This window comes from Cucurbita pepo, chromosome 7, assembly GCF_057944985.1.
Source record: "Cucurbita pepo subsp. pepo isolate OVF chromosome 7, ASM5794498v1, whole genome shotgun sequence".
Classification (NCBI taxonomy): Eukaryota; Viridiplantae; Streptophyta; class Magnoliopsida; order Cucurbitales; family Cucurbitaceae; genus Cucurbita; species Cucurbita pepo.
The window spans coordinates 10,631,541-10,659,359 of NC_141804.1; the positions used below are offsets into that span (position 1 = coordinate 10,631,541).

General features: G+C 37.0%; 4 protein-coding genes across 8 annotated transcripts; all 4 read right to left on the reverse strand.

Moving 5' to 3' along the window:
- Nucleotides 1-302: 302 nt before the first annotated feature.
- Nucleotides 303-8,876, reverse strand: PNG1 (peptide-N-glycanase 1). Its single transcript, XM_087125336.1, has 15 exons — nt 8,520-8,876; nt 8,299-8,397; nt 7,971-8,057; nt 7,140-7,222; nt 6,850-6,963; nt 4,721-4,775; nt 4,556-4,642; nt 3,500-3,555; nt 3,290-3,349; nt 3,102-3,189; nt 2,188-2,949; nt 2,038-2,098; nt 1,568-1,670; nt 1,044-1,178; nt 303-720 (listed from the first exon to the last, which is right to left on the reverse strand). The coding sequence occupies exons 2-15, from the start codon at nt 8,386-8,388 to the stop codon at nt 636-638; spliced, it is 1,866 nt and encodes a 621-aa protein (XP_086981462.1). The 5' UTR covers nt 8,389-8,397; nt 8,520-8,876; the 3' UTR covers nt 303-635.
- A 1,343-nt stretch (nt 8,877-10,219) lies between these two features.
- LOC111798282 (putative aldo-keto reductase 1) lies at nt 10,220-14,956 on the reverse strand. Of its 3 annotated transcripts, XM_087125339.1 has the most exons (9): nt 14,863-14,956; nt 13,721-13,796; nt 13,465-13,632; nt 13,174-13,374; nt 12,926-13,098; nt 11,852-11,948; nt 11,554-11,707; nt 10,781-10,985; nt 10,220-10,555 (listed from the first exon to the last, which is right to left on the reverse strand). In XM_087125339.1, exons 2-8 carry the CDS (start codon nt 13,778-13,780, stop codon nt 10,798-10,800), a joined length of 1,041 nt encoding a protein of 346 aa, XP_086981465.1. In that variant the 5' UTR covers nt 13,781-13,796; nt 14,863-14,956; the 3' UTR covers nt 10,220-10,555; nt 10,781-10,797. The 3 variants fall into 3 exon arrangements, with proteins under 3 accessions (XP_086981465.1, XP_086981463.1, XP_086981464.1); XM_087125337.1 differs by lacking the exon at nt 10,220-10,555 and having other exon boundaries at nt 10,617-10,985; XM_087125338.1 differs by lacking the exons at nt 10,220-10,555; nt 14,863-14,956 and having other exon boundaries at nt 10,617-10,985; nt 13,721-13,873.
- LOC111798283 (perakine reductase) lies at nt 14,863-21,675 on the reverse strand. 3 transcript variants are annotated; one of them, XM_087125341.1, is made up of 9 exons: nt 21,614-21,675; nt 20,960-21,035; nt 20,084-20,251; nt 19,792-19,992; nt 19,491-19,663; nt 17,968-18,064; nt 17,672-17,825; nt 16,842-17,046; nt 14,863-14,956 (listed from the first exon to the last, which is right to left on the reverse strand). In XM_087125341.1, exons 2-8 carry the CDS (start codon nt 21,017-21,019, stop codon nt 16,859-16,861), a joined length of 1,041 nt encoding a protein of 346 aa, XP_086981467.1. In that variant the 5' UTR covers nt 21,020-21,035; nt 21,614-21,675; the 3' UTR covers nt 14,863-14,956; nt 16,842-16,858. The 3 variants fall into 3 exon arrangements, with proteins under 3 accessions (XP_086981467.1, XP_086981466.1, XP_023537106.1); XM_087125340.1 differs by lacking the exon at nt 14,863-14,956 and having other exon boundaries at nt 16,673-17,046; XM_023681338.2 differs by lacking the exon at nt 14,863-14,956 and having other exon boundaries at nt 16,938-17,075.
- Nucleotides 21,676-23,126: 1,451 nt separating this feature from the next.
- LOC111784747 (putative calcium-transporting ATPase 13, plasma membrane-type) lies at nt 23,127-26,310 on the reverse strand. Its single transcript, XM_087125335.1, has one exon. The coding sequence runs from the start codon at nt 26,205-26,207 to the stop codon at nt 23,127-23,129; it is 3,081 nt and encodes a 1,026-aa protein (XP_086981461.1). The 5' UTR covers nt 26,208-26,310.
- Nucleotides 26,311-27,819: the final 1,509 nt, after the last annotated feature.

The following is a 27,819-nucleotide window of genomic DNA, read 5'->3' on the forward strand; positions in this document are numbered from 1 at the left end:
GTGCCAATAAAGACGCTGGCCCCCAAAGTGGGTAGATTTAGTGGTGGTCCCACATTGATTGGAGAAATGAATGAGTGCCAGCGTTCGCTAGGCCCCGAAGGGGGTTGATTGTGATGTCCCACGTTAATTGGGGAGGAGAACAAAACACCTTTGTAAGGATGTGGAAACCTTCCCTAGCAGACGTGGAGAGGAAGTCTGAAGAGGACAAAGAGGAAGCCCAAAGAGAATAATATCTGCCTGAAGAGGACAAAGAGGACAATATCTGCTAAGTGGATTTGAGTTTTTACATCAAATGAACCTAAATGATTATTTGACAAAATTTTGATACCATAATTTTTGTTTAAAATGAGTTTTTACATATACCATAATTTTGATACCATAATTTTGATACCATAATTTTTGATACCATAATTTTTACATTCATTTTTTATTCATTTTTGACCCATAAATTAGCTCATCAAATAGGATTAACGCTATCAGACATACTTGCTGATCCACAATTTAGATTATTGAAGATCCGCTTTACACACTGCAGCAAACCTTCAAAATCATCTCGACCACATGATTTCTTATGAACTCTGTTCGGCCAACTTGAAGAGAACCATACGGATCTCGAAGCTCTCATTTTTATTGAGCTAAAACTTGCGAGAATACAAATCAATGCTACCAATTTGGAACTTTGATGTCGAGTCGATGTCACGAACTGTCAAGAATGTAAACCTGAACCCATGTTTTACAAGTTAGAGAAGTGCAAGTAATCGTGCTTCAATCTTATAATTATAAGTTTTAATAGAATTTACAAAAGGAAAAAATTCATATCTATTCGTAAACTTGTTCAATTGTATCAATTTTTATCCTATACTTTCAATTTCATCAATTTACACCTACTTAGATATTAAACTTGGAATAGAGCAATTTCGGCCCTTTATTTTGATTTGGTTTGAAAATTCATTAACAAAAGTATTCTCAAACATCTAATTTATCTATTCATCGAGAAGATTGATAGAAAGCGAGTAAAAAGTGAATTTTTCCCGAAGATTTACCTGAAAGCATTTGATAAGTAACCAGTTTTGGCAACAAAGAAACTCCTACGTTGAAAACGGTTGTCAAACATCTGATTTGTTTGTTCATCGAGAAGATGCCAACTGCTTCCCCCATCTTCACTTCCCTCAACCAACCTGCCTCCACAAATGGCCAAAAGTAAGATCACCATGAAAAAAAATAATCTTAGAAAATTTCTTTCCTCTCTTTATCTCCACTTTATAATCCTATTTCGGACTTGATGGTCAAACAGACCACCAAATATGTTTTTGATCTTTTCAGTGAGAAATATGAAAGACGGTATAAAGACCAACAAGAACAAGTCCACAAAAAGGATTCCTAAATTTGGGACTCCAATCTAAAATAATGTGAGCTCATAAAAATTCTAATGAACGAATGCCAAAAATGAAGAAAGAACACAAAACTTGATCAATTGTTCATATAGATAACTTAAAAAATGAAAACATAAGGCAAGCATATTATAATAAAGAATGTAATATTTGATTAACTGCATTGAAAATAATACCAATCCATCGGATCCCTTTCAGGCGCATCATTAGCGGACATCAACTCATAGGCAACGAGTTCTTCCTTCTTGTTGTCTAATACCTTATATATCATCCAACAACCTACAAGAAAAAGTACAGAAGAATATTACATGAACGCAAAAACAAACTAGAAGAAGTTGTTGTGACAGTTGAGTTTTAAAGAATGAAACTTAAAAACATAGACATGAGCAATCTTTTTATAAAATAGATATATAATTATAAAAAACCACCTAGGAAAACGGTTTAGATCCCACATCGGTTGGGGAGGAGAACGAACACCCTTTATAAGAGTGTGAAAATCTTTCCCTAGCAAACGCGTTTAAAAAACCTTGAGGGGAAGCCTAAAGAGGACAATATCTACTAGCGGTAGGCTTGGGCCGTTACAAAAACTGTGCTATGTTTGTGTTTCATGTGCATTGTTCTTATTATTCGAGAGCCGAATATATACCTTTTGCACCACTTGGCTCTTCCCATTTGGATGAACGAATCCCATCAAATGCCGACGTTGCCTGCAAGTTTCCAAGTGTAGAGTAACAAAATCTGTAAGACGCATGCTTCCTAAACTAATAAATCATCAGCAACGGTAAACAGAACTTACTATTCCAGAAGGAAGTTCCTCGCCACTTGCAAGGACTGAGCCAGAATGCATTCTGTTAAACTTCAGACGAGGAATACATAGAAAGGCTCTATCAAAGTTATCACATTTGTTAATATCTTGTATAATTTCTTCAAGAGCATCTAGCACAACAGGCAATGCTAAAGATGTATAAACAGGTTCACTAGCCAACCAAATGTGAACCCTCCCATCAGTGTCCAGATTGCTGTCTAGTGACAAAGTACCAAGAAAATACTTCAAGGAAGGAAACAACCGATGCAAAAGGGTTTTCATCTCATCTGAGTCTGAATCTACCAAAACCCTTCTTGTTCTAAAGGAAGATTTCTTGAGATTAGTTACAATCCCTTGAATAAATACCAGTGCTTCTATAGCTGTAGACTTGGAAAATTCTTCATCCAGAAGTCGAGATAGAATAGATTGAAATCCCTCATAAATCCTTGTCACGTGCTCATCCGCACATTTACGGACAGGACATGCAGAAGAACTCAAAGAGCCCTCCTCATCAGAGTCAATCTCCGACCTTGATTTGCGCCACTCCTTGTCTCCACTTTGTCTTCCAGGTAATGAAACTGAAGAATTGTCCATAGCGTCGGTGTCTATTTCTCTTGCTTGCTTTTCTTTTTCATCGCGATCTTCAAGTTCAGACAGTAATTGAGATGTAAAGGTTGATCGACAGTGTCTTGTCTTTTCTGCAAGCAAGTTTGACAATATCTCTTCTCTGATAATATCTCTTCGAGGTAAAACCTATGTTTTTCACATGCATCGGTTAACAAGAAATGGCAAGAAATTTACACATATGACAACATTCATATCTTCTTTTTTTTTTTCCCCTCTTTTTCTTTGGAAGAAGAGTTGGAATTGAATTGTGGAACAAACATATCGTGGTTACTTAATACCTCAATCCATTTCCTCGTGTAGTATTTAGTGACATCACGAACTCCATCTATAGAAAAAGCAATGACATAATTTAATTTCTTGTTCCACCTGCAAATAGAAACAAATAAAATTGAACTCTGCTGAGTAGACAATTACTTTTGGTCAATAAAGGCTTCCTATTGTAATGAAGTGATAAAAGAATAAGTACCCCATTTCATACAACAATGGTTGATCATATACTCCTTCACAGGGATCTAGATGCATCCATCTGATTAAAAATAGCAGTCAACAGCATATTTTAAAGGCTCACTAATATAAAACTACTACCACAAAAATGGTGGGGGAAGGAACACAGTGGTGCCTGTAACTTTCTTTTTTTTTTTTTTTTAAGAACAGTAGATCTATAAATTAAACTAACCTCCCTAAAAGATGTGAGAAGCATTCAGTCCAAACGTGATCTGTAAGATCAAGAATCTGGAGATGGAACAAAAATTAGTACAAAAGAGCCAAATTTATATCATACTACAGTTTCTTCTTAAAAGAAGTAAATTAAAATACTGGATAATTCGATATGCTTGGGTGATGGATAGTGATGTCAAGCACAATACTCAACTTCTTTGGGGGGGGGGGGTGAACAAAATTGTTTCAGAAATATGGTTTGAAAGAAATTGAAGGCATCTGATAAACTATGTGGGATGAGAGAGTCGATTAGCTAAACATAAGACACTCTCTTGATGTTCTTCATCAACTATTTGCAACTTTTATTTTATAGAATATCTTGCATAGTTGGAGATCATTTTTGTAATTTTCCTTATGTTGTAACTTCTACTAGAGACGTCTGTAACCTTTTTAGAGTTTGGATTTTCTAATTGTACAAGGGTTCCTTCTATACTCCTAAAGACAGTAGTCATACTTGGTAACTTTTCACTAATTTAGTAAAAAAAAAATTATCTATTTGTTTTTTTTAGCAAAATAGTTAATTCTTCTCACAACTTGCATGTGTGAAGGCTAACTTCTCACTAATTTAATAGATTTTTTTTTACAACAACATAAATTTATTTTATAATTAATTAACTAAATTTGAAAAATTACATTAATCACATTATTGAAACTATCAATTGAGAAGTTGGGTTAACATTGTCCAAAAATGATTCTCCAACCCCCTATCTTTTAATATAGTAATGATTCTAACCAAGATGGAATTATTATAGTGGAGGAGCTTAATAGAAACAGTTAAAACTTCAAGATTCTTCGGGCACCAGCATAAGGATCCTTACCTAGTTGGAAAAACATCAGTTATTTACCATTCGATTCTTATTTATTTGAAGCATGGAAGTTCGTCATTGCCAGACTTCAATTAATAAAAAAAAGATACCAGCCTTCTCAATATAATATGACATGTAGATTCCTTACCTTCGGAATCTCCCCTCAACATCATTTAACAAGAAAAGGAATAAATCATGAGACCACTCACAAATCGAGATTCATAGCCAAAAACACGACAGTAGAACGTAAAGCAATTGGCCCATTCTCCACAGCGTCCCCTCCTTGTTTCAATAAGCTGCATGCAAGAGAGAGTGAAACTAAAACATGTATAATTATATAGGGACTTGTTGATGGGATAAATAAAGTTGAATACCTTTATTGGATCATTGAAGCGTGGGAAACGTGTAACCATTTGGCATGAGTTACAGCTGGAGGTGTAAAAAGGAGAAAGAAAAGAGAGAGTAGACAAAAAATGAAGATTAGACGAGAAGGGAACAAGGAAAAAAGAACATCAAATACGTGAGGTAATTCTATCATTCACCAACTCACCTAAAGCCTGAAACTGAAACTGAACATCTATGCCTATTATTTACCACTATCAAAAAGTTGAACAAAATTGGAAATGGTCCTCAATTCAGCCAGTCTTTTCTTCCATATTATATATAAAGGCCATTCAAAAAAGATAACATTAACAAAGTGACCTTTAATTTAGAGAGTGAGAACACAAGCACATAATATATTTGCTTGTTTAGCTCAGCATAGAATTCTGTACAAGTTCCTTCTTATCATTCCTGCATTGTTCTGGTAGCCATTAGGTGTTTCTTTTCTTTTAGTTAGGTTTGTTCACTGTGGAAGACTGACATTGTGCTTCTTTAATTTTGTTTTGGTTGTCTATGGGTGACAAGAGTAATAACATACTCTTTCTAAGGACTATTTTGCTTTGTGAATGTTTTAGAAAACTTCCTTCCTGACAATCAGATCTTTTTGGAAACATATCAGTGACAACTATTTGATGTGGATTGAGAAGAACTGAAATAAAAAAGAGACAATCATAAATGACGATTGATAATAATGCAGAAAAGATGATTTGAAGATGACCACTACTCGAAGAGAAGGAAAAAGTAGGAAAATTTTCTTGATAATGGGAGCCAGGCAAAACCTAAACCTTCAAAATCGTAAAAAATGCTAAGTTTGTGTAAATAAACTTTATCCAAAAAGGCATGGGTCAAAGTGAAGGGAAATTATCCTGGTTTCATCTTGGCTATAATAGAATAGATAATAAAGCTCCCTACCACCGGAGTGGCTCTTGAAGATATTCCCAACGTGACAATTAGAGTGAGTTTGGGATAACTATTAAGAGTACTTGTAGTATAACACTTTTGGAAACAACACTAGTTAAATGTTGAACCTATAAGCAATTTAAATGTTAGAATTTTCGAATGCACTGTTGGCAATGTACCAGCAAAAAGTGATTTTCATTAGTTAAAGCATTTTTAATTATTCTAAAAGATCAACTCGCTCTTAATAGACTTGCAAGGCACAACCCCTAAGTAAGGCTTAATGAAACTCGTTGGAGAGAGCTTGAATGAGAAAAGTTCTCATGCAAGGTAAAAAGATTTGCAAGGAAAAGGTAAAAACAGAGAAGCTTCTATTGTTGGGAGCTCTTGGAGAGTGGCTCACCAAAAGATTGAAATCTATAGGTCTCCACCTCTCGATAAATGGATAGGATTTATATAATACATGGAAAAAGAACACCTAGGATCGCCAGTAGAGAACCCCCTGACACAACCAACTAATACAAAAATTCCTTTCAACCAACATTTATAAAAAATGTGTTGTTACAGAAAAACAATTGGAAACTGCACTCCAAGAGGAGGCCGTGAATCGCACAGAGCCACAAAAGACAAGAAGAAAAGTTATCCTTGAAGACTGTAAGAAAATTTGAAATGAACAAGAAATATAGAGACCAAGTATATTAACGCTTGTAACAGCCTTAGTTAATCAATTCAGGTTTTGAGAAATAATATGACGTCGTGTTTTCTAAATGCTATTGCAAAGGTTCAGCAGCAATGCCCTTCAAATCTGCCGTATCATGCATGCTAAAACGTAGAAATGATTAGTTATTGAACTTTTAACCCAAAAGTAGCATAAGCAGGATAATTGCAACCTGCAGTACTAACCTATTTAAAGAAGGATATGAAAATAAAATACAGCATATTCATCTTCATGACTATTTATTCTAATGTGAAAAATTATTAGTCATCATCAAAGATTAACATGATGTTAATTAGCACACCACTCAATAAGATCATGGGCATAGGGGCAGAGAAATTGTTAAGTAGCAGGAAAAAAGAAAACAATTCATTATGCCCAGTTTTCTTCATAGTTTGGCAAAGAATATAGTTTACATAATCATAACTGTGTAATAAAACAGAGAAGAAATCTAGCAATATAGAATGATGAATCCAGAAGCATAAGCCTAACCAAAAGCATTCCACATACCCATATACTTCAACTCGGTTAGCGCCAAACTGAAGTTCTGAAGGAAGTGGATCGCCCATATCTTGAAATGTTGTTGCATCTCCACAATGTTCACAAGAAGGTGCATTAACCCACCTTTAAAAGTAATAAATTAAATCAGAAGTTTCATAAACCAATGATGTTAGTGCATCACATGATTCAGGTTACATCCATAAAGAACCATAGAAGCATATTGACCAAGGATTACAACTTGACTCTCAAAGTAATTGCAGTTTAATAATCCATCCAATACAGTCGTCCAAGGCAAGTACCTGAATAATTGTTTAAACCAGAAAAGAAGCTGCAACAAAAAGGCATGGTCTTGTTCCAATTTGGATGGTTCGTACTTTCCCTCCTACAACAGGCTCACCAAAATGACTAATTGTCAAGCTTTCACAAGCTTTTCCATATGAAGATGCCTAAACCTATTAAGCTAGAGCAACCAAACTTTGAAAAATAAAGTCATTAATTAAAAACAATAAGAATTGCAACAGTCCGTGGAAAGTTGCAAAGCCACAAAAATCAATTAGATTTAATTAAAAACATATATATGCAATTAGAATGCTTTAACAATAGAATGCCAGAATATTTTGGTATCTATGTCTTACCATGTGCAACTGACCAAGTTAAGATATCCAAGATACTGAAATTCAGAATAAAAAGAATAAAATTGTGCCAATAAGTTTGGAACAGAGATTTGGCTGGGACACTACAAGCATCCACTCCCTTGTCTCCATTGATTTAATTAAAAACATATATATGCAATTAGAATGCTTTAACAATAGAATGCCAGAATATTTTGGTATCTATGTCTTACCATGTGCAACTGACCAAGTTAAGATATCCAAGATACTGAAATTCAGAATAAAAAGAATAAAGTTGTGCCAATAAGTTTGGAACAGAGATTTGGCTGGGACACTACAAGCATCCACTCCCTTGTCTCCAATCATAGGCATTACTATATTCAAAATGATAATGGAGCGGTTTACTGGTAAGCAGGGAGAATGGTTTCAACAAATTGCCCGTAAAATCGTTTGACATATCAAGAAAAAAGAATGAAACAAACAAACAAGCAAAAGAAATGGCATCAAATTAAGTGATACCTTGGCCAGGGAGACAAGTGCTTTCTCTTGAAGCTCTTCCACAGGAACAGTTTTCCTTGCAGACTCTTGCCTTATTGGATCCTCATACTGCAACAAATAGCAGGTCGTCAAAAGTGTAAAGAACAAACAATTCTGGCACGGACAATACAAAAAATGGATACACCAACACATCATTATTCACAAACATCATCAGTTATCAACTTAACCACAAAAATTCTCAATGTCGATTGTTTCTCATGCCAAACGTACAAAGGAAAATCAAATTAAAAACACAGCTTAAACGGAAAAAGAAAAAAAAAAAAAAAGAAAAAAAAAAAAAAGCAAATACCAAGCGAACTTGATCAATATAGCCGTTTATCCTCCTCACAAACTTCTCCGCACTATCATCCATAACTAGCTTCTTCGACACAGACGCCATCTCCTCCTCCTAAATTCAGTCCCAAAATCAGAAAATAACAGCAAACATTCTCCAACACGAAAAACGAAGATCAATAACGCTGAACTGAATCATCTTCACACAAAAATTGATCGAATTACTAAACAAAAAACCTTCTGATCGGATTCCAGCAACTCCGTAAGAGTTCTTTCCACGCTAAGTTGATTTTCCTCCTTCTGATACGCTGTCTTCTTCACTAGTCGATCACAACAACTGAAACTTGTCCAGTATATACAGCCATGAATCGCATCGTTTTCATCGAATCTCTTCACTTCAGAAACAACAGTGAAAACACAAATGACTTCGGTTTTGATACCTTCCTTCCCGGGTTTCCTTCGCTGTAAGCTGTAACCGACGGGAAACAGAAATAACCTCGGCGGGATTCTATAATAGCTTAAATAAATAAACAGTTGGCAAAACCGTAATTCCCTCAAATATTATAATAATAATAAACAACATCAATTTAAATGCAAACTTCCGTTTCAAAAAATTTAAGTATTAATTTGTATTATGGGAATAAAGACTTTTTCATAAGTGCGTAGAAATCTCTAGCTATCTGCTACTAGCAGTGACTTAGGCTGTTACAAATGATATTAGAGTTTGGACGCTCCCCACGATCTCACATCAGTTGAAGAGGGAAACAAATCGTGAGCCTAACAGCGATATAACGAACCAAAATAGACAATATCTGTTAGTGGTGAGTTTGAGCTATTACAAAAACTCTAATTTAAAAACTGAAGAAAAAACGTGTCTTAATTGTTAGAGTTGCGCTCGTGACCTTCAACTTTGATAAATTTTTAAATTTTAGATATCAAATATATATATATATATATATATATATATATGATTTTGTTTATTATAATTTATAAAGAAATCTTAATTTAAAATGAGAAATGAATGGCAACATTGAAATTAGTAGCCTCAAACGCCCTATTTTGGAGATTATGTGTTTTACAAATTTATTTTTGAAAAAATATTTTAAAATGATGTAATTTAAATAGTAGAAATTTATGAAAATACGTATCCATGAAATATATAATTACACTAAAAGAATATTTTTTTAAAATATATAAATATATTATTTTATGCTATAAACTTATAAACTTATTTAATTTTCGTCAAAATTAAATCAGGCGTACCATTACATATTATAATTATATTATCTTTTAAAAATATTATTAAACATATTTTAAAAATATTATTAAACATATTTCGAGTGATTTTTTGAACGGAAGATCTTGGGAGCTGTCTCAAAACAATTACTCGGTAACCTATTGGGTGAAGTGATTACTATTACTCGGTAACCCCTTAAGTGAAGTCCTTTCAAGGTTTCTACCTACGAACGTGAACCAAATATTTTGGGAGCTATCTCTAAACGTTACTTAGTAACCTCTTTGGTGAACTAATTACTCAGTAATCCCTTAAGTGAAGCTTTTTCAAGGTTTCTACCTACAAGCATGAACCGAAGATCTTAGGAACTATTTCAAAACATTACTCGATAACTTCTTGGGCGAACCTACTCGGTAACACCCCTTAAGTGAAGCCCTTTCAAGTTTTCTACCTACAAGCGTGAACCGAAGTTCTTGGGAGCTATCTCAAAACATTACTCGGTAACCCCTTAAGTGAACTCCTTTCAAGTTTTCTACCTACAAGTGTGAACCGAAGATCTTGGGAGCTATCTCAAAACATTACTCAGTAACCTCTTGGGTGAACCAACTACTCAGTAACCCCTTAAGTGAAACCCTTTCAAGTTTTCTACCTACGAGTGTGAACTGATCTTGGGAGCTATCTCAAAACATTACTCAGTAACCTCTTGAGTGAACTGGTTACTTGGTAACCCCTTAAGTGAAGCTCTTTCAAGCATTTTACCTACAAGTGTAAACCGAAGATCTTGGGAGCTATCTCAAAACATTACTCGATAATCTCTTGGGTGAACCGATTACTCGGTAACCCCTTAAGTGAACTCCTTTCAAGTGTTCTACCTACGAGTGTGAACCGAAGATCTTGGGAGTTATCTCAAAACATTACTCAGTAACCTCTTGAGTGAGCCGGTTACTCGGTAACCCCTTAAGTGAAGCTCTTTCAAGCTTTCTACCTACAAGTGTAAGCCGAAGATCTTGGGAGCTATCTCAAAACATGACTCGGTGACCTGTTAGATGTTTCAAGAATTAGGTTCTAATAAAGAGCTAAGATGAAACATAGGTAACAAATGGAGAAGGAACACAGGCAAATTCTTCATATTGATTCAAATACATCATCAATGTTCACAAGACATCTATACCTAATAAACAGCATCATTTATAGAACTCATTCATACATTTATTGACTCCTATTGTCCAAATCTTGTAGAACTGGCATTAAGGTGTATGCAAACCTTTGAATGTCTCAGGTTCAGATGTCATTCACTAGTGGAGGTGAGTTAGCATATTTCCATGTTGCATGAATCATGCTATCATAACTTCTATTTCCAGCTACCTCGCCTTCGGGTACTGCCTCGGAAATCTCGTTCAGGTCGTCTTTGTCGAGCTTCACTGTCAAGGAAGCGATGTTGTGCTCCAAATTCTTTATCTTGGTTGTGCCTAGTAACAAAAAAGACAAGAACAAGTCCTGAAACGAAAAGAAAGTATCTGTATGGGAAAGTAATAGGTTTATGAAAGATTTTCCATCTTTGTTCTTGTCGGTAAAATTATAAATTTAGTCATGAAACTTTTGCGGTTTTGTTTATTTAGTTCTTAGGCCCTTCTCTATTTCTTAGTCATGGTTTACGTGTTTAAACTCCGATCGTATAGTTGGGTCTCTGCCTACTCTATACATTCACATAAAAGCTACAAATTCACATAAAAGGAAGAAAGACCTGACTAAGCAAGTTTCTATGTTATTGAAAACCAGGAGAGAGAACCGAAGTCGAGGAAGGAGAATCATATGAGTCCTCCTTAATTCACAAAGCTTAAAGTTGACGTTTTAATATCGATTTTCTGAAAAATGAAATAGAAAGCCGAGCCACCAGTGAAGCTCTTTCTGTATCTACGGAATCATTAGAACTGTAGGTCCGGCCTGTTGACCTACCACATGCCTACCATTACTAAGCAAATCAACTAATATTTAGATAGGAATGAGACTAAGTTAGTTGATCGGTTTGAGGATCACCTGGAATTGGAACAACGTCATCTCCTTGTTGAAGAACCCATGCAAGAGAAAGTTGAGCAGGAGAGCAATGGTGCTTTTCAGCAAGCTTCTCTATTCGTGTGTAAAAGCACTTGTTCTTCTCCAAGTTTTCTTCGATGAATCGAGGATGTAAGCTCTAAGAAAAGAAGAGATTAGACACGAGTTTTGAAATTTACTTCAGACTGATCTTACCATCGTCTCAAAAAAAAAAAAAGAAATGTCCTAATCAAAGCATTATTAAACTCTTAACTGAGAGAGAGAAATAGTGCAAAATAGATACCAATTGGCTCTCAGAAGGCAAACTTTCCACAACGGCTTTACCGGCAAAGAAGCCTCGACCGAGAGGGCTGTAAGGAACAATACCTATCCCTAGATCTCTACAAAACAATCACATGGCAATGTCCTCTTATTTAGCAAAGAAAAAAAATATGACAGCAGCATAAAAAAGGAGAAAAACAAGCTGTGTAACAGGGCAAAAGCTAATCATTTAGGTCTTATTTGATAACTATTTGATTTTTTTCGCTTTTGTTCTTTATTTTTGAAATTTAAACTTGTTTCTCATCAAAATTCTTTGTCATACTCCAAAAATTAAAACAAGTTTTTACAAACTATTCGTTTTTAATCTTCAAACTTAGCTTGGATTTTGATAACATAGGTAAAAAGTAGATAGAAAAACAAACAAACTCATAGATAGGACGTAGAAATAGTATTTGTAAGCATAATTTTCAAAAACTAAAAACCAAAAGTCAAATTGTGAGATCCCACATTGTTGGAGGGGAACAAAATACTCTTTATAAAAGTGTGGAAACCTCACCCTAGTAGACACGTTTTAAAAACCTTGAGGGGAAGACCGAAAGGGAATGCTCAAAGAGGACAATATCTGCTAGCGGTGGACTTGAGCTGTTACAAATGGTATCAGAGCCAGGCGAAGTGTCAGCGAGGAAGTTGAGCCCCGAAGGGGGTGGACACAAGGCAGGGTGCCAACAAGGATGCTAGGCCCAAAGAGTGGTGAATTGGAGAGTCCCACATCGATTGGAGAAGGGAACGAGTGTCAGCAAGGACGCTCAGAGGAGGTGGATTGTGAGATCCCACATCGGTTGGAGAGGTGAGCAAAACACTCTTTATAAGGGTGTGGAAACCTCTTCCTAGCAGACGCATTTTAAAAATCTTGAGAGAAAGCTCGAAAGGAAAAGTCCAAAAAAGACAATATCTACTAGCAGTGAGCTTGGGCTATTACATAAGCATTGATTCATTCAGTTGGTTCAAGGGAGGGTTCAAGTACCTCAAAACACTTGGTTTATCTTACAGTTCAATAATCCATTATATTTCAATACATTAAGGGTCTATCATATACCTGCAGAGAGGAACAATCTCGTCCTCAATGTCACGTGTCCAGATCGACCACTCCATTTGTAGAGCCGTAATAGGATGAATTGCATGTGCTCTCCTTATTGTCTGTGGATTGGCTTCAGATAAACCTATATACTTAATCTTTCCCTCTTGCACCAGTTTTTTCAGCTCACCCATCTACAAATCAAGAACATATATCTCAAAACCAATCTACATAACAACAAAGTGGGGAAATGAGCAAGGGCTATTTACAGTTTCTTCAATAGGTGTAGATGTATCAGTACGATGTTGATAATAGAGATCAATGTAGTCTATGTCAAGGCGTTTCAAGCTAGCCTCACAACATGCCCGCACATACTCTGGGGTTCCCTTCACTGTCATAGAATGTCCAACCCTTGTAATCCCAAACTTTGTGGCTATCTGAACTTTTTCTCTTGGTAACTGTTTCAAGGCCTGGAAAGGGGGAAATAGTGAAGAGAAAGACCTGTTTATTATGTGCTTATATTGGCTGTGGAACCATCATTCAAAAGCAGAGCTGAGTACCTTTCCGATCAGGATTTCGTTAGAATGGGGTCCATATGCATCGGCTGTATCGAAAAAAGTGATTCCCTTATTGAAAGCTTCCTTTAGTATTGAGATGCCTTCTTCATCAGATAGAGAAGAATTGTAGATTCCAGTCAAGCCCATACATCCAAATCCCAATTTTGAGACCTGAAGTTCATAAAAATATGAGAAAATAAAGCTTTTGTTCATGAACTTTTCTCATTAAACTTGAGAATGAACATTCAATGACTTTTACCTCAAGTCCCTGACTTCCAAGTTGCACTCTGGGAATCTGAACTCCTTGCCCCTCTGCCATTATTTTCGCTCTAAATCTTGTGAGCAGAAAGTTAATGAGTTCTTTTAGTAGTCTGATAACCAATCCTCATATATATATATATATATATATATATATATATATATATATATATATATATGTAGGACCAAGATGTAGAGGGAATATCACGTGGGGAATCAACAAAATGACATTCATCATTGCTTACATCACAGTCTATCACTTCAAATTAAAAATATAATATTATATTGTAACGGCCCAGATCCATTGCTAGCAGATGTTGTTGGGTTTTCCCTTTCGGGATTCCCCTCAAGGTTTTTAAAACGTGTCTACTAGGGAAAGGTTCTCACACCCTTATAAAATGTGTTTCGTTCTCCTCACCAATCGATGTGGGATCTTACAATCCACCCTCCTTTAGGGCCCATCATCCTTACTAGCACATCGCCTGATGTCCACCTCTTTCAGGGCTCAGCCTTCCTGCTGGCACATCCAATCGATGTGGACCCTACCAAATCCACCCCCTTCGGGGTCCCAGCATCCTTGCTGGCACATCGCCTCATGTCCACCCCCTTAAGGGCTCAGCCTACCCACTGACACATCGCCCAGTGTCTGACTCTGATATCATTTGTAACGGCCCAGGTCCACCGCTAGCAAATATTGTCCTCTTTGGACTTTCCCTTCCGGGCTTCCCATCAAAGTTTTTAAAACGCGTCTAGTAGGAAAAGGTTTCATTTTCCTCCCAACCAACGTGGGATCTTTTATATATATATATATATATATATATATATATATATTTATTGGACATCTTATTCATCATTGCTTACATCACAGTCTTTCACTTCAAATTGGAACATATATAATATTTAGTACGTACTAAAGGGTTAACCCCACTAGAAGGGATTTTTGTTTTCCTTCCAATTACTAAATTCTCTCAACCATTTTCAAGATCTGAGTAAGCAAAAACCTAGCAGTTGATAAGATTAGCACAGACTGTTTAGCTGTAGAAGTCAACCTAAGGGACTATAATGCTTCCATTTCCACCGATCAAGAACAGTTTCTACGACAAAATTTGTAATGGAAACGGGAAAATTAAAATGGGGACTTACCTTGATTCCTTGATTTCCCTGTTTCACTTCCGTATTTGGATACTCAACCCATCAGCCAGTTTCAGAAGTCTGCGCACTAAAAAATGCTGCCAACCTGTCCCAAAAATTAAGAAATTTTTTTACACTAATGATACATTGTAACTTATCATTATATTAATTAAACTTGTAAGCTATTAATAAACAATTTAGACACTAATTTAAGAATATCTCGACCATCAATCTCATCACACGTGTGGACACAATTTGTACATTTGTTTAATCGACTGACAACTAAAAAAAGACAGGTTTCTAGGCATTATTTTTTGTTCCTTTCTCTATCGCTGAAGCAAAAAAGAAAAATCGGAATAACCAGAGGACTGTGTCTCGTCTCCATCAAAGGTCAGCCCTCGGCCCCATTTCTTTTATTTTCTTTAATTTTATTTTCATTCAATATGATCAAAATGAGCACAGATTCATCGCACCCAGTTCTTCGATCCACCCTTTTGCCTCTCTTGCTTATCAGATTTCCTTTATAGAGACTCGATTAATAAAAACTTATTTGTTTCCCAATAATGTTTTGAGTTTTGGCAGATTAGGCGAAGATTCAAATCTCTAAGTCGAAATTACATATATTACTTTTTCAATCGAGCAACTCTCGAGCTAATTCGTGGGTCTTTAAAGTTTAGATCAACGGGTCAAGACATATATTCTCGACTAGATAAGTCCCTAAAGTACAGTCTTATATTCATTTACTTTGAAGTAGCTAGACGGATGACTTCTAAGCTAGACTTGTGCAACTAAAAGTTTAGAAGTCGGCATATGATTTAGTTAGGGTTGTTAACTCTACGAGCTATATAAACTCAAGTTGCCTAAATCCAAGCTATATAAACACGAGCTATATTAATTTTTACCAATTAAACTCATAAACCAAATGACATTTTTGCTATATTGATAAAAGATATTGCTAAGTTATGGTTAATTCTACTAGACAAAACAAAATGACATAATTTTTACTTGATTTCAAACTTTGGTGTTAGCCTATGAGTGTACCAATTACTCGGTAACCTCTTGGGTGAACCGATTATACGATAACTCCTTAAGCGAACCCCTTTCAAGTTTTCTACCTACGAGTGTGAATTGAAGATCTTGGGAGCTATCTCAAAACATTACTTGGTTCCTCTTAGGTGAACCAATTACTCGGTAACCCCTTAAGAGAAGCCCTTTCAAGTTTTATACCTATGAGCGTGAACCGAAGATCTTGGGAGCTATCTCAGAACATTACTCGGCAACCTTATGGGTGAATCGATTACTGGGTAACCCCTTAAGTGAAGCCCTTTCAAGTTTTCTACCTACAAGTGCAAACTGAAAATCTTGGGAGCTATCTTGAAACATTACTCGGCAACCTTATGGCTGAATCGATTGCTGGGTAACCCCTTAAGTGAAGCCCTTTCAAGTTTTCTACCTACAAGTGCAAACTGAAAATCTTGGGAGCTATCTTGAAATATTACTCAGTAACCTCTTGGGTGAACCAATGACTCGGTAACCCCTTAAGTGAAACCCTTTCAAGTTTTCTACCTACGAGTGTGAACTGAAGATCTTGGGAGCTATCTCAAAACATTACTCGGTAACCTCTTGGGTGAACCGATTACTCAGTAACCTCTTAAGTGAAGCTCCTTCAAGCTTTCTACCTACAAGCATGAACCGAAGGTCTTGAGAGCTATCTCAAAACATTACTCGGCAACCACATGGGTGAACCGATTACTCGGTAACCCCTTAAGTGAAGCCCTTTCAAGTTTTCTACCTACAAGCATGAACCGAAGATCTTGGGAGCTATCTCAAAACATTACTCGGTAACCTGTGAACAATGTTCACAGTACATCTATCCCTGATAAACAACATCATTTATAGAACTCTTCATACATTTATTGAAAATGATGGTAAAATAAGTTGAACTCCTTTTGTCCAAATCTTGTAGAACCATCATTAAGGTGTATGCAAACCTTTGAATGTCTCAGGTTCAGATGTCATTCATTTTTGGAGGTGTGTTAGCATATTTCCATGTTGCATACATCAAGCTATCATAATTTCTATTTCCAGCTACCTCGCTTTCGGGTACTGCCTCGGAAATCTCGTTCAGGTCGTCTTTGTCGAGCATCACTGTCAAGGAACCGATGTTCTGCTCCAAATTTTTTATCTTGGTTGTGCCTAGTAACAAAAAAGGACAAGAACAAGTCCTGAAAAGAAAAGAAAGTATCTGTACGGGAATTTGTATGCAGCAGGTAGAAGATAGCTCAAAATAATAGGTTTATGAAAGATTTCCCATCTTTGTTCTTGTGCTATAACTTCCGTAAAATTATAAATTTAGTCACGAAACTTTTACGGCTTTGTTTATTTAGTTCTTAGGTCCTTCTCTACTTCTTAGCCAGGAAAGGGGGTTGGTTGATGATGGATATTCGGGGGACCCATGGTTTACGTGTCTAAACTCCGATCGTATAGTTGGGTCTCTGCCTACTCTACGAATTCAAATAAAAGGAAAACCTGACCAAGCAAGTTTCTGTGTTATTGAAAACCAGGAGAGAGAACCAAAGTCGAGGAAGGAGAATCATATGAGTCCTTAATTCACAAAGCCTAAATTTAACGTTTTAATATCGATTTTCTGAAAAAGAAATAGAAAACCGAGCAATCAGTGAAGCTCTTTCTATATCTACAGAATCATTAGAACCGTAGGCCCGGTTTGCTGACCCACCACGGGTCTACTACTTCTAACCAAATCAACTAATATTTAGACAAGAACGAGACTAAGTTAGCCGAAAGATGGTTTGAGGATCACCTGGAATTGGAACAACGTCATCTCCTTGTTGGAGAACCCATGCAAGAGAAAGTTGAGCAGGAGAGCAATGGTGCTTTTCAGCAAGCTTCTCTATTCGTGTGTAAAAGCACTTGTTCTTCTCCAAGTTTTCTTCGATGAATCGAGGATGCAAGCTCGAAGAAAAGAAGAGATTAGACACGAGTTTCGAAATTTACTTCAGACTAATCTTACCATCGTCTCAAAAAAAAAAAAAAAAAATGTCCTAATCAAAGCATTATTGTTTCCTAACTGAGAGAGAAATAGTGCAAATTAGATACCAATAGGCTCTCAGCAGGCAAACTTTCCGCAACGGCTTTACCGGCAAAGAAGCCTCGACCGAGGGGGCTGTAAGGAACAATACCTATCCCTAGATTTCTACAAAACAATCAAGGGGCAATGTCCTCTTATTTAGCAAAGGAAAAATATGACAGCAGCATAGGCATAAAAACGAGAAAAACAAGCTATGTAACAAGGCAAAAGCTAATCATTTAGGTCTCATTTCATAATTATTTGATTTTTTTCGTTTTTTGTTCTTTGTTTTTGAAATTTATACTTGTTTTCTCATCATTTCTTTACCGTATGTTTTTATCTTTTCTTAGAAAACGTTTGAATTCTTAGCCAAACTCCAAAAACTAAAATAAGTTTTTACAAACTATTCTATTTAATCTTCAAATTTTAGTTTGGATTTTGAAAAAACAAAGAAACTCATAGATAGAACAGTTAATTTTCAAAAACAAAAAACCAAAAGTCAAAAAGGTTATCAAACGAAGCTTACAAAGTAAAGAAATTATGGTTCTCTACTCCTTGAAGAGATTCAGTTACCAATGGGTGAATCCAACCAGTGATCAAGATACAGATGCAAAACATGGATAGGACCACTCAAGAGGTGTAGATTTAGAGTCCAAGATTTGAACATTGATGGAACAATTATTTCTTACTACCAAATACAATAAAGCCAAACTGTAGTTCCTAGCTTTGAACTTAATAAATCACAGTTGTTGGGAGAATCTGGGTTTAAAATATCAAATCATACTGATAGGAATGGCATTAGAAGGAAATTAGGAATAGTTGTTACGGCTTTTGGTTATAAATAGAGGAAGTGGGAAAGAGGAAAGTTAAGCTCTGAGATCCCACATCGATTGGAGATGAACGAGTGCCAGCGTGGACGTTGGCCCCAAAGGAGTGGTGGATTGTGAGATCCCACATTGATTGGCGAGGGGAACAAGTGTGTGAGATCCCACATCGGTTGAAGAGAGGAAATGAATCATTCCTTATAAGGGTATGAAAACCTCTCTTGCAGATGTGTTTTAAAATCTTGAGGGGAAGCCCAAAAGGGTAAGCCCATAGAGGACAATATATGCTAGCGGTGGGCTTGGGCTGTTACAAATGGTATCAGAGCTAGACATCGGGTGGTGTGTCAACGAGGACGATGGGTCATCTGCTAGCGGTGGGCTTGGGCTGTTACAAATGGTATCAAAGCCAACACTGAGTGGTGTGCCAGCGAGGACGCTGGCCCCAAGGGGGTGGATTGTGAGATCCCACATCGATTAGGGAGGAAAACGAAACATTCTGTATAAGGATGTGGAAACCTCTCCCAAACAGAAACGTTTTAAAAACCTTGAGGAGAAACCCGAAAGGGAGAGCCAAAAGATGACAATATCTACTAACGGTGGACTTGGGCTTTAGTTGGTTTAAGGGTTGAGTGATCTCAAGAAAGGGAGGGTTCAAGTACCTCAAAACAGGTTTATCTTGTACTTCGATTGTCCTTTATATTTCAATACATCACGGGTCTATCATATACCTGCAGAGAGGAACAATCTCGTCCTCAATGTCACGTGTCCAGATCGACCACTCCATTTGTAGAGCCGTAATAGGATGAACTGCATGTGCTCTCCTTATTGTCTGTGGATTGGCTTCAGATAAACCTATATACTTGATCTTTCCCTCTTGCACCAGTTTTTTCAGCTCACCCATCTACAAACCAAGAACATATATCTCAAAACCAATCTACAAGTACTTGTTAGTGCTATCACTAATGAAAAAAGGAACAAAAAATTAGTATAATGAACAACAAAGTGGGGAAATGAGTAAGGGCTATTTACAGTTTCTTCTATAGGTGTAGATGTATCAGAACGATGTTGATAATAGAGATCAATGTAGTCTATGTCAAGGCGTTTCAAGCTAGCCTCACAACATGACCGCACATACCCTGGGGTTCCCTTCACTGTCATAGAATGTCCAACCCATGTAATTCCAAACTTTGTGGCTATCTGAACTTTTTCTCTTGGTAACTGTTTCAAGGCCTGGAAAGGGGTTAATAGTGAAGAGAAAGACCTGTTTATTATGTGCTTGTTATTGGCTGTGGAACCTTCATTCAAAAGCAGAGCTGAGTACCTTTCCAATCAGGATTTCATTAGAATGGGGTCCATATGAATCGGCTGTATCGAAAAAAGTGATTCCCTTATTGAAAGCTTCCTTTAGTATTGAGATGCCATCTTCATCAGATAGAGAAGAATTGTAGATTCCAGTCAAGCCCAGACATCCAAATCCCAATTTTGAGACCTGAAGTTCATAAAAATATGAGAAAATAAGGCTTGAGAAAGCTTTTGTTCATGAACTTTTTTCATTAAGCTTGAGAATGAACATTTCAGCCATGTTTGGTTATTTTTTCATGAACATTTCCATGTACTCTTGCACGTAATGTAGAATTACTGAGCACGAATATGTGTAAAAGCATATTAATCAAATGACTGTTGATATGAAAGAAAAGTGACAGGAGGACTAGCAATGGAGAAAATGGTCTAAAACTAAGAGAAGTATGAATATTAACATCCCGTTTAGAAGTGTTTTGCAAATAAACATTTCGTATAACAGTCCAAGCCCACCGCTAGCAGATATTGTTCTATTTAAATTTTTCCTGGGCTTCCCCTCAAGATTTTAAAACGTGTCTACTAGGGCGAGGTTTCCACACCCTTATAAGCAATACTTCGTTCCCTTCTCCAATCGATGTGGGATCTCACAATCTACGCTCTAGGGAGTCCAGTGTTCTTGCTGGCACACCGCCCAGTGTCTGGCTTTGATACCATTTGTAACAGCTCAAGCCCAAGCCCACCGCTAGCAAATATTGTCCTTTTTGAGCTTTCCCTTTCGGACTTCCCATCAAGGTTTTAAAATCTAGGAAGAGGTTTCCACACCCTTATAAAGAATGCTTCGTTCCCCTCTTCAACCGATATGTGATCTCACATTCAGCTAAAAGCATATGAGTTTTACCTCAAGTCCCTGGCTTCCAAGTTGCACTCTGGGAATCTGAACTCCTTGCCCCTCTGCCATTATTTTCGCTCTAAATCTTGTGAGCAGAAAGTTAGTGAATTCTTTTAGTAGTCTGTTGAACCAATCCTCAAATATATATGTATATATAGGACCAAGAGTAGAGGGAATATCACGTGGGGAATCAACAAAATGACATTCATCATTGCTTACATCACAGTCTATCACTTCAAATTGAAAATATAATATATACATATGTGTATGTATATATATATATATGTATGTATTGGACTTCTTATTCATCATTGCTTACATCACAGTCTTTCACTTCAAATCGGAACATATAGAAGGGATTTTTAGTATTTAGTCGTACTAAAGGGTTATCAAACGGTCTCAATGAAGCAGCTAAAAGTGTTAACCCCACTAGAAGGGATTTTTGTTTCCCTTCCAATTACTAAATTCTCTCTTCCATTTTCAAGATCTGAGTAAGCAAAAACCTAGCAGTTGATCAAATTAGCAGACTGTTCAGCTCTAGAAGTCAACATAAGGGACCATGAGGAGAGATTTTGAAGGATAATGCTTCCATTTCCACCGATCAAAAACAGTTTCTACGACAAAATTTATAATGGAAACGGGAAAATTTAAATGGGGACTTACCTCGATTCCTTGATTTCCCAGTTTCACTTCGGTATTTGGATACTCAACTCCTCAGCCAGCTTCAGAAGTCTGCATAAATAAGCACTAAAAAAGTGCTACCAAGGCGTTTCAGGGCCAACCAGTCCAACCCAAAAAAAAATAGAGTTATAATAATACCCTACCAACTATATCCTACATTATTATGAAAATTGTTTGTAACTTATATACATCGTAATTTATTATTATATTAATTAAAGTCGTAAACTATTAATAAACAATTTAGACGCTAATTTAAGAATATCTCGACCATCAATCTCATCACACGTGTGGACACAATTTGTACATTTGTTTAGTCAATTGACAACAGACAAAGACTAGGTTTCTAGGCATTGAAAAATAGGAATAGCCCTAATAACACGTGTGGACACAGTTTGTACATTTGTTTAATCGATTGACAACAACAAAAAGACAGAGGTTTCTAGCATTATTGTTTGTTCCTTTCTCTATCACTGAATCTAAAAAGAAAAATCGGAATAACCAGAGGACTGTGTCTCGTCTCCATCAAAGGTCAGCCATCGGCCCCATTTCTTTTATTTTCTTTTTATTTTTCTTTAATTTTATTTTCATTCAATATGATCAAAATGAGCACAGATTCATCACACCCAGTTCTTCGATCCACCCTTTTTCCTCTCTTGCTTATCATCAGATTTCTTTTATAGAGATTCGATTAATAAAAACTTGTTTGTTTCCCATTCATGTTCTGAGTTTTGGCAGATTAGGCGAAGATTCTAATTCGTGGGACCATTTTTATGGCATAATTCAACTGGTCAAGACATATTCTCGACTAGATAAGTCCCTAAAGTTCAGTCTTATATTCATTTGCTTTGAAGTAGCTAGACGGATGACTTCTAAGCTAGGCTCGTGCAACTCAAAGTTAAGAAGTCGAGCCTATGTTTTAGTTAGGGTTGTTAACTCTACAAGCTATATAAACTCGAGATCCCTAAATCCGGGATTATTTGACCTTGTAGGATGATGCTATATTAATTAAAGATATTGCTAAGGTATGGTTAATTCTATTAGAGAAAACAAATTGTTACAAGAGAAGGGGTTTTTTTATTTTATCCACAATATATAGAGTTGAAGATTCGAATCAATCGAGCTATTCTCGAGCTCATTCGTGGGTTGCTAAAGTTTAGCTCTTTTACAGCACAATTCAATCAATCAAGGCGTATACTCTCGACCATGTAAGTCACTTCCTTCCCTTCTCCCACCAAATGGTATCGTCTTGTATGGATGACTAATAAGTTAGGCTTGTGCAACTCAAAGTTAAGAAGTCGAGCCTATGTTTAGTTAGGGTTGTTAACTCTACAAGCTATATAAACACGAGCTATATTAACTTTTATCAATTATAAACTCATAAACCAAATGACATTTTTGCTATATTGATTAAAGATATTGCTAAGTTAGGGTTAATTCTACTAGAGAAAACAAATTGACATAATTTTTACTGGACCTGATTGTGTTGATGGAAGCTTTATTGTGCTGAGTTTCTTCCCCTTGGAAGCTGCAGGGCTGAAACTGGTATCAACTTGGATAGCCATCCAATTGGCCAAGACAAAGCTGCTATGCCAAGACATGCCCCCCACTGGCCCCAATTCAACCTCGATGTATTGGCAAACCTTCCCAAAACCTCAACCATTACCACTTGAAAAGCTAAGGTTATCACAATTATTGCCAAAAACAGCTTGCTTTTGTGTAGCCCTTCAAATATGTTCTTCTTCTCCAGCTTCCTTGCATTGAACTCATTGAAGATTTGGCATAGAACAAAAGTGTTGAAGATCAGTGTGCTCTTAACCTTCTCATTGACATTGAAGATGGAACTTCCTTTAAATTCCAAAACCAGCAAGACTGTCACTTGATACACAGCCTGAGTTATGAGATTCCTCCACATGATTTTCGTTACTAATGGATCGGATCGACCGACTGGCGTTTTCGTCATGAGATCGTTGGTGGGTAGCTCAGTAGCTAAGGCTAAAGCTCCCATGGTGTCCATGATGAGATTCACCCATAGTAGCTGTACCGCTGTTAGCGGGACTTTACCGGACGAGACAGCGGCGATGAAGTTGATGACTAATGCTGCAATGTTCACAGTGAGCTGAAATTGAATGAACTTTTGAATGTTGTTGTAAACACATCTTCCCCATTTCAAGACGGTGACGACCGACGTAAAGTTATCGTCTAAGATGACGATGTCGGAGCTCTCCTTTGCCACTTCTGTTCCTTGAATTCCCATGGAAAGGCCAATGTCAGCCTCGTGAAGAGCTGGGGCATCATTTGTTCCATCCCCGGTGACTGCCACTACATGGCCTTGATTCTTCAAGCATTGTACCATTAGAAGCTTGTCAAATGGGGAAGATCTAGCCATCACGCGGATGGTCCCAATCTTTTCGAGCCTCTCCTCAGGTGTGTAGTTTCTAAATTTTACGCCCTCGACAACTACTTCGCTGTTCATAGCGTCGTCATCGGGATTTAGTATTCCACATTCAATTGCTATGGCTGTTGCTGTGTGTAGATTATCACCTGTCACCATTTTGATACTCACTCCAGCAGCTCTACATGATTCCACAGCTTCTCTAACTCCTGGCCTGCAAGGATCCTTCAAACCAACTATTCCCAGTAATGTCAACTCCGAGTCGTCGAGTTTTGCAGGAACGTCTCGGATATCGTCGTCTTCATTCGACTTGTGAGCAAAAGCTATGCATCGCAGGCTTTTTTCTGCCATGGCTGTGATTATTTCAGTCAATTGTCTTCTCATTTCACCATCAATGGCTCTAGCTGTTCCTTGTTTCTCATAGTAATATGAACACATAGCCAATATCATCTCTGCTGCTCCTTTCCAGTGTGTATTAACAAGCCTCGTCCCGTGTCGTCGTGTCAAAACTCCGCTTCTCTTCTTCTCTGAACTGAAAGTCTCTACCAGGATCATCTCATGTTGTTTCTTCAGTTCATCCAAGTTCAAATCCAGGTCGAATACCGCCCACGAAAGTATCGCTTTCTCGGTCGGACTCCCGAAGATTTCTAGAGGCAATGAAGAAGCTGGTGTTTGAATACTACCAGTTGTGTTCAATCCAACTGCTTGGTGCAGTAATTCAACAACCTTACTGCTAATCCTTGAATTGGAATAATCTGTGTTCATAATTTTATCTTCCCCAATCCAAAACTCTGTAACTTTCATCTGATTCAAAGTAAGGGTACCAGTTTTATCGGTACAAATTGTTGTTGCTGAGCCCATGGTCTCACAAGCAGAGAGTTTCCGAACCATTGCATTATCCGCCATCATCTTTTTCATGGAGTAAGCTAAAGTTAAAGTAACAGCTAGAGGCAAACCTTCCGGAATCGCCACCACAACGATTGTAACAGCCGCCGCAACCATGCCAAGAACTGCATTCATAACATCATCGAACCTCGTCTTGCTTCCATTGAACTCGCCGGTGCTACCAGTGAAATAGCGAGCCAGAAGAACAAGAAGCACCACCACTGCGACCGTCAGTCCTAGCTTCCCGATAATGGCGGTCATCTTGTTCAGACGAGCTTGCAGTGGAGTTTCCTCATTAATTTCCCTTCTAATTGAACTCATCATTTCTCCCCAGGCTGTGTTCATTCCCACAGAAGTCACCATCATCACACCAAATCCATCGTTCACTTTGGTTCCTGATAGCAGAAACGGATTAATTTCGTGATTTACTTCAGCGTGTTCGCTCTCTCCAGTCATGCTCGATTCGTCGATCTTCAGCGAATGTCCATCGAGGAACACTCCGTCCGCGGGAATCTGATCTCCGATCTTCAAATACACGATGTCTCCGACAAGGAGTTCAAATATCGATACTGATTTGCGTCGACCGGCTCTGGTGACCTCGATTTTTATGTCGTCTCTCTCGTTTGAAAGCTTCTCGAACTGTCGCGATTGCTTGAAGTTGCTCGCGGCGGAAACGACGACCACCAGAACTATAGCGATGACAATGCTGCCACCGTCGTACCATCCATCATCCCAACCGTGTTGTTTGATACCAAATCCCAAAGAAAGCACTGCACAAATCAATAGAATGATTATTGTTGTATCGTTAAACGCTTCAATCACGAACCTAAAGAAGCTTTTGCCGTGGCGCTTCGAGTAAGTATTTGTTCCAAAAGCGTTTGTTCTGTAATTAAGATCATCCTCAGTTGCACAAATTCCGTCATGTGGATTAGTTTTAAGAAGATTGGCCAGTCCATCAACGCCTCCAAATCGATTCAAACACTCACAATCCTTCTCCCTCACCATCTCACTAAGAACTTTCTGATCAACGCCGAAAAAGCCTGCCATGCACGGCTGCTCGCCAGAATCCGTACTATCATCATTAACCTGCACATCAAGAGTAACAAACGAAAGCGACCGCAAAAGAGCGCCGGATTTACGGTCAGTGACCTTCCTCGTCAGAGAGATGAGAGCTCTGGTGAAATAAATGGCGGCAAAGGCCATCTTCCACCTCCGTTTGTGAGTTTTAGCCATAACCAGGCGTTCTTCACGATTAAGAACTTCAACTACCTCATCACTTCTCCTGCACCTCAACGCCATGGACGCAACAACAAAATGATTTTGATGAAGAAATCAAAGGATGAACAAACAGAAAATGAATTGGATTGAAGAAACCCACGGATTTAATTCCTTCTTATAGGAAAGAAATTAAGCCACGAACTTCCACTGTAGCTTCCTTCCTAACCGTTTATGGATTGTGCGTGTTTGAGAAATTAATCGAATGTTTAAGGAAATTTATTATTATTATTATTATTATTACTACAGTGATATAGTTTGGTAAAATATTCGAAATTTGGTCGAAATTTCCTAAAAATTCTATTATTATTTTCATCTTTATACGTTTAATTTGACTAATAGATTTCGAATTTGAATATTTAAACTTATCCCAACAAAAAAAAAAAATGACGTCAACTTTCTTAACCGTGTCGTTAGGTTTTCAGCGATCATCAGTCTTATGCTCGGTATAAAGACTATACGACCATCTGTAAATAGTTGTTCGGGTCTAGTCGTTTTGTTGTGATTAGTGGGCACTTGTTCGCTCAAACTTGTGGCTATAATTTAATTTGTGCCCTTAGGTATTCTCTACCTACCGACCTGTTCACGAGGAGACGTTTTGTAGAAGGTCGTTCGAGTTATTCTATAACTATGACCTAAGTTACTTTTCATGTCGTAAACCGTTAGTATTTCATTTCAAAAAAATACCCAAACAAAAGAAAGTCGTTAACTTCTTTAACCATGTCGTTAGGCTTTAGGCGATCGATCAGTCTTATGCACGGTCTAATAACTTTACGAGGACTTGTAAAAAGTCATTCAAGTCGAGTCATCGTGATTCCTTTTGTGCTGAGGAAGCTATTGTTCGCTCGGAAACATGTGGCTATAATTTAATTTGTGCCCTTAGTTATTCTCTACCTACCGACCTGTTCACGAGGAGGCCTTTTGTAGAAGGTCGTTCGAGTTTTTCTGTAACTATGACCTAAGTTACTTTTCATGCCCTAAACCGTCAATATTCTATTTCAAAAGATACCCAAGCAAAAGAAAGTCGTTAACTTCCTTAACCGTGTCGATAGGCTTTAGGCGATCGATCAGTCTTATGCACGGTCTAATAACTTTACAAGGACTTGTAAAAAATTGTTCAGGTCGACTCATCGTGATTCCTTTTATGACGATGAAGCAATTATTCGCTCGTAGACATGTGGCTATAATTTATCTTGGTGCCTAAGTTTATTCTTTACTAGCGTACGTTTAAAGTATACAAATTCTTTTGTAGAAAGCTATGACATGAAATTACTTTTATACCCTTATTTTGATTTTTATATAAATGTAATTTATTTAATTTTATAGATTTTTAACAAAAATCTAATATGGTAAGTTATTTATGGTGTGAAATTAATTAAAAACATATATAAATTTGATTTGTTTTTAAGATATTATATTAGTTTAAAAAAATATTTTAAAAAAAAATTATATGAATTATCTCGTAATTTATATAATTTAAAATATAATCTATCATATAAATATAATTTTTTTGTCGACTATAATGCAAAATTTTATTAATTTTAAGAAGAAAATGATTAACCCAACTTTTTCTAATAATATATTTTTTATGCTACTTTATGAAACAAATATCAACGTGATTATATTATTCGTGTTA

Excerpts from the sequence above, each read along its gene's own strand:
- PNG1 (XM_087125336.1), bottom strand. The coding sequence starts at position 8,388 with ATGGCGTCTGTGTCGAAGAAGCTAGTTATGGATGATAGTGCGGAGAAG. Across the intron at positions 3,556-4,555 it reads TTGGCTATGAATCTCGATTT|ATTCTTGATCTTACAGATCA; the intron begins GTGAGTGGTCTC and ends TTCCATCTCCAG. Across the intron at positions 1,179-1,567 it reads GAAAGGGATCCGATGGATTG|GTTGGTTGAGGGAAGTGAAG; the intron begins GTATTATTTTCA and ends TTGTGGAGGCAG.
- LOC111798282 (XM_087125339.1), bottom strand. The coding sequence starts at position 13,780 with ATGGCAGAGGGGCAAGGAGTTCAGATTCCCAGAGTGCAACTTGGAAGT. Across the intron at positions 13,633-13,720 it reads TTGGAAGTCAGGGACTTGAG|GTCTCAAAATTGGGATTTGG; the intron begins GTAAAAGTCATT and ends TATGAACTTCAG. Across the intron at positions 13,375-13,464 it reads ACGAAATCCTGATCGGAAAG|GCCTTGAAACAGTTACCAAG; the intron begins GTACTCAGCTCT and ends CCCCCTTTCCAG.
- LOC111798283 (XM_087125341.1), bottom strand. The coding sequence starts at position 21,019 with ATGGCAGAGGGGCAAGGAGTTCAGATTCCCAGAGTGCAACTTGGAAGC. Across the intron at positions 17,826-17,967 it reads TGCCTGCTGAGAGCCTATTG|AGCTTGCATCCTCGATTCAT; the intron begins GTATCTAATTTG and ends TTCTTTTCTTCG. Across the intron at positions 17,047-17,671 it reads TGACGTTGTTCCAATTCCAG|GCACAACCAAGATAAAAAAT; the intron begins GTGATCCTCAAA and ends TTTTGTTACTAG.
- LOC111784747 (XM_087125335.1), bottom strand. The coding sequence starts at position 26,207 with ATGGCGTTGAGGTGCAGGAGAAGTGATGAGGTAGTTGAAGTTCTTAAT.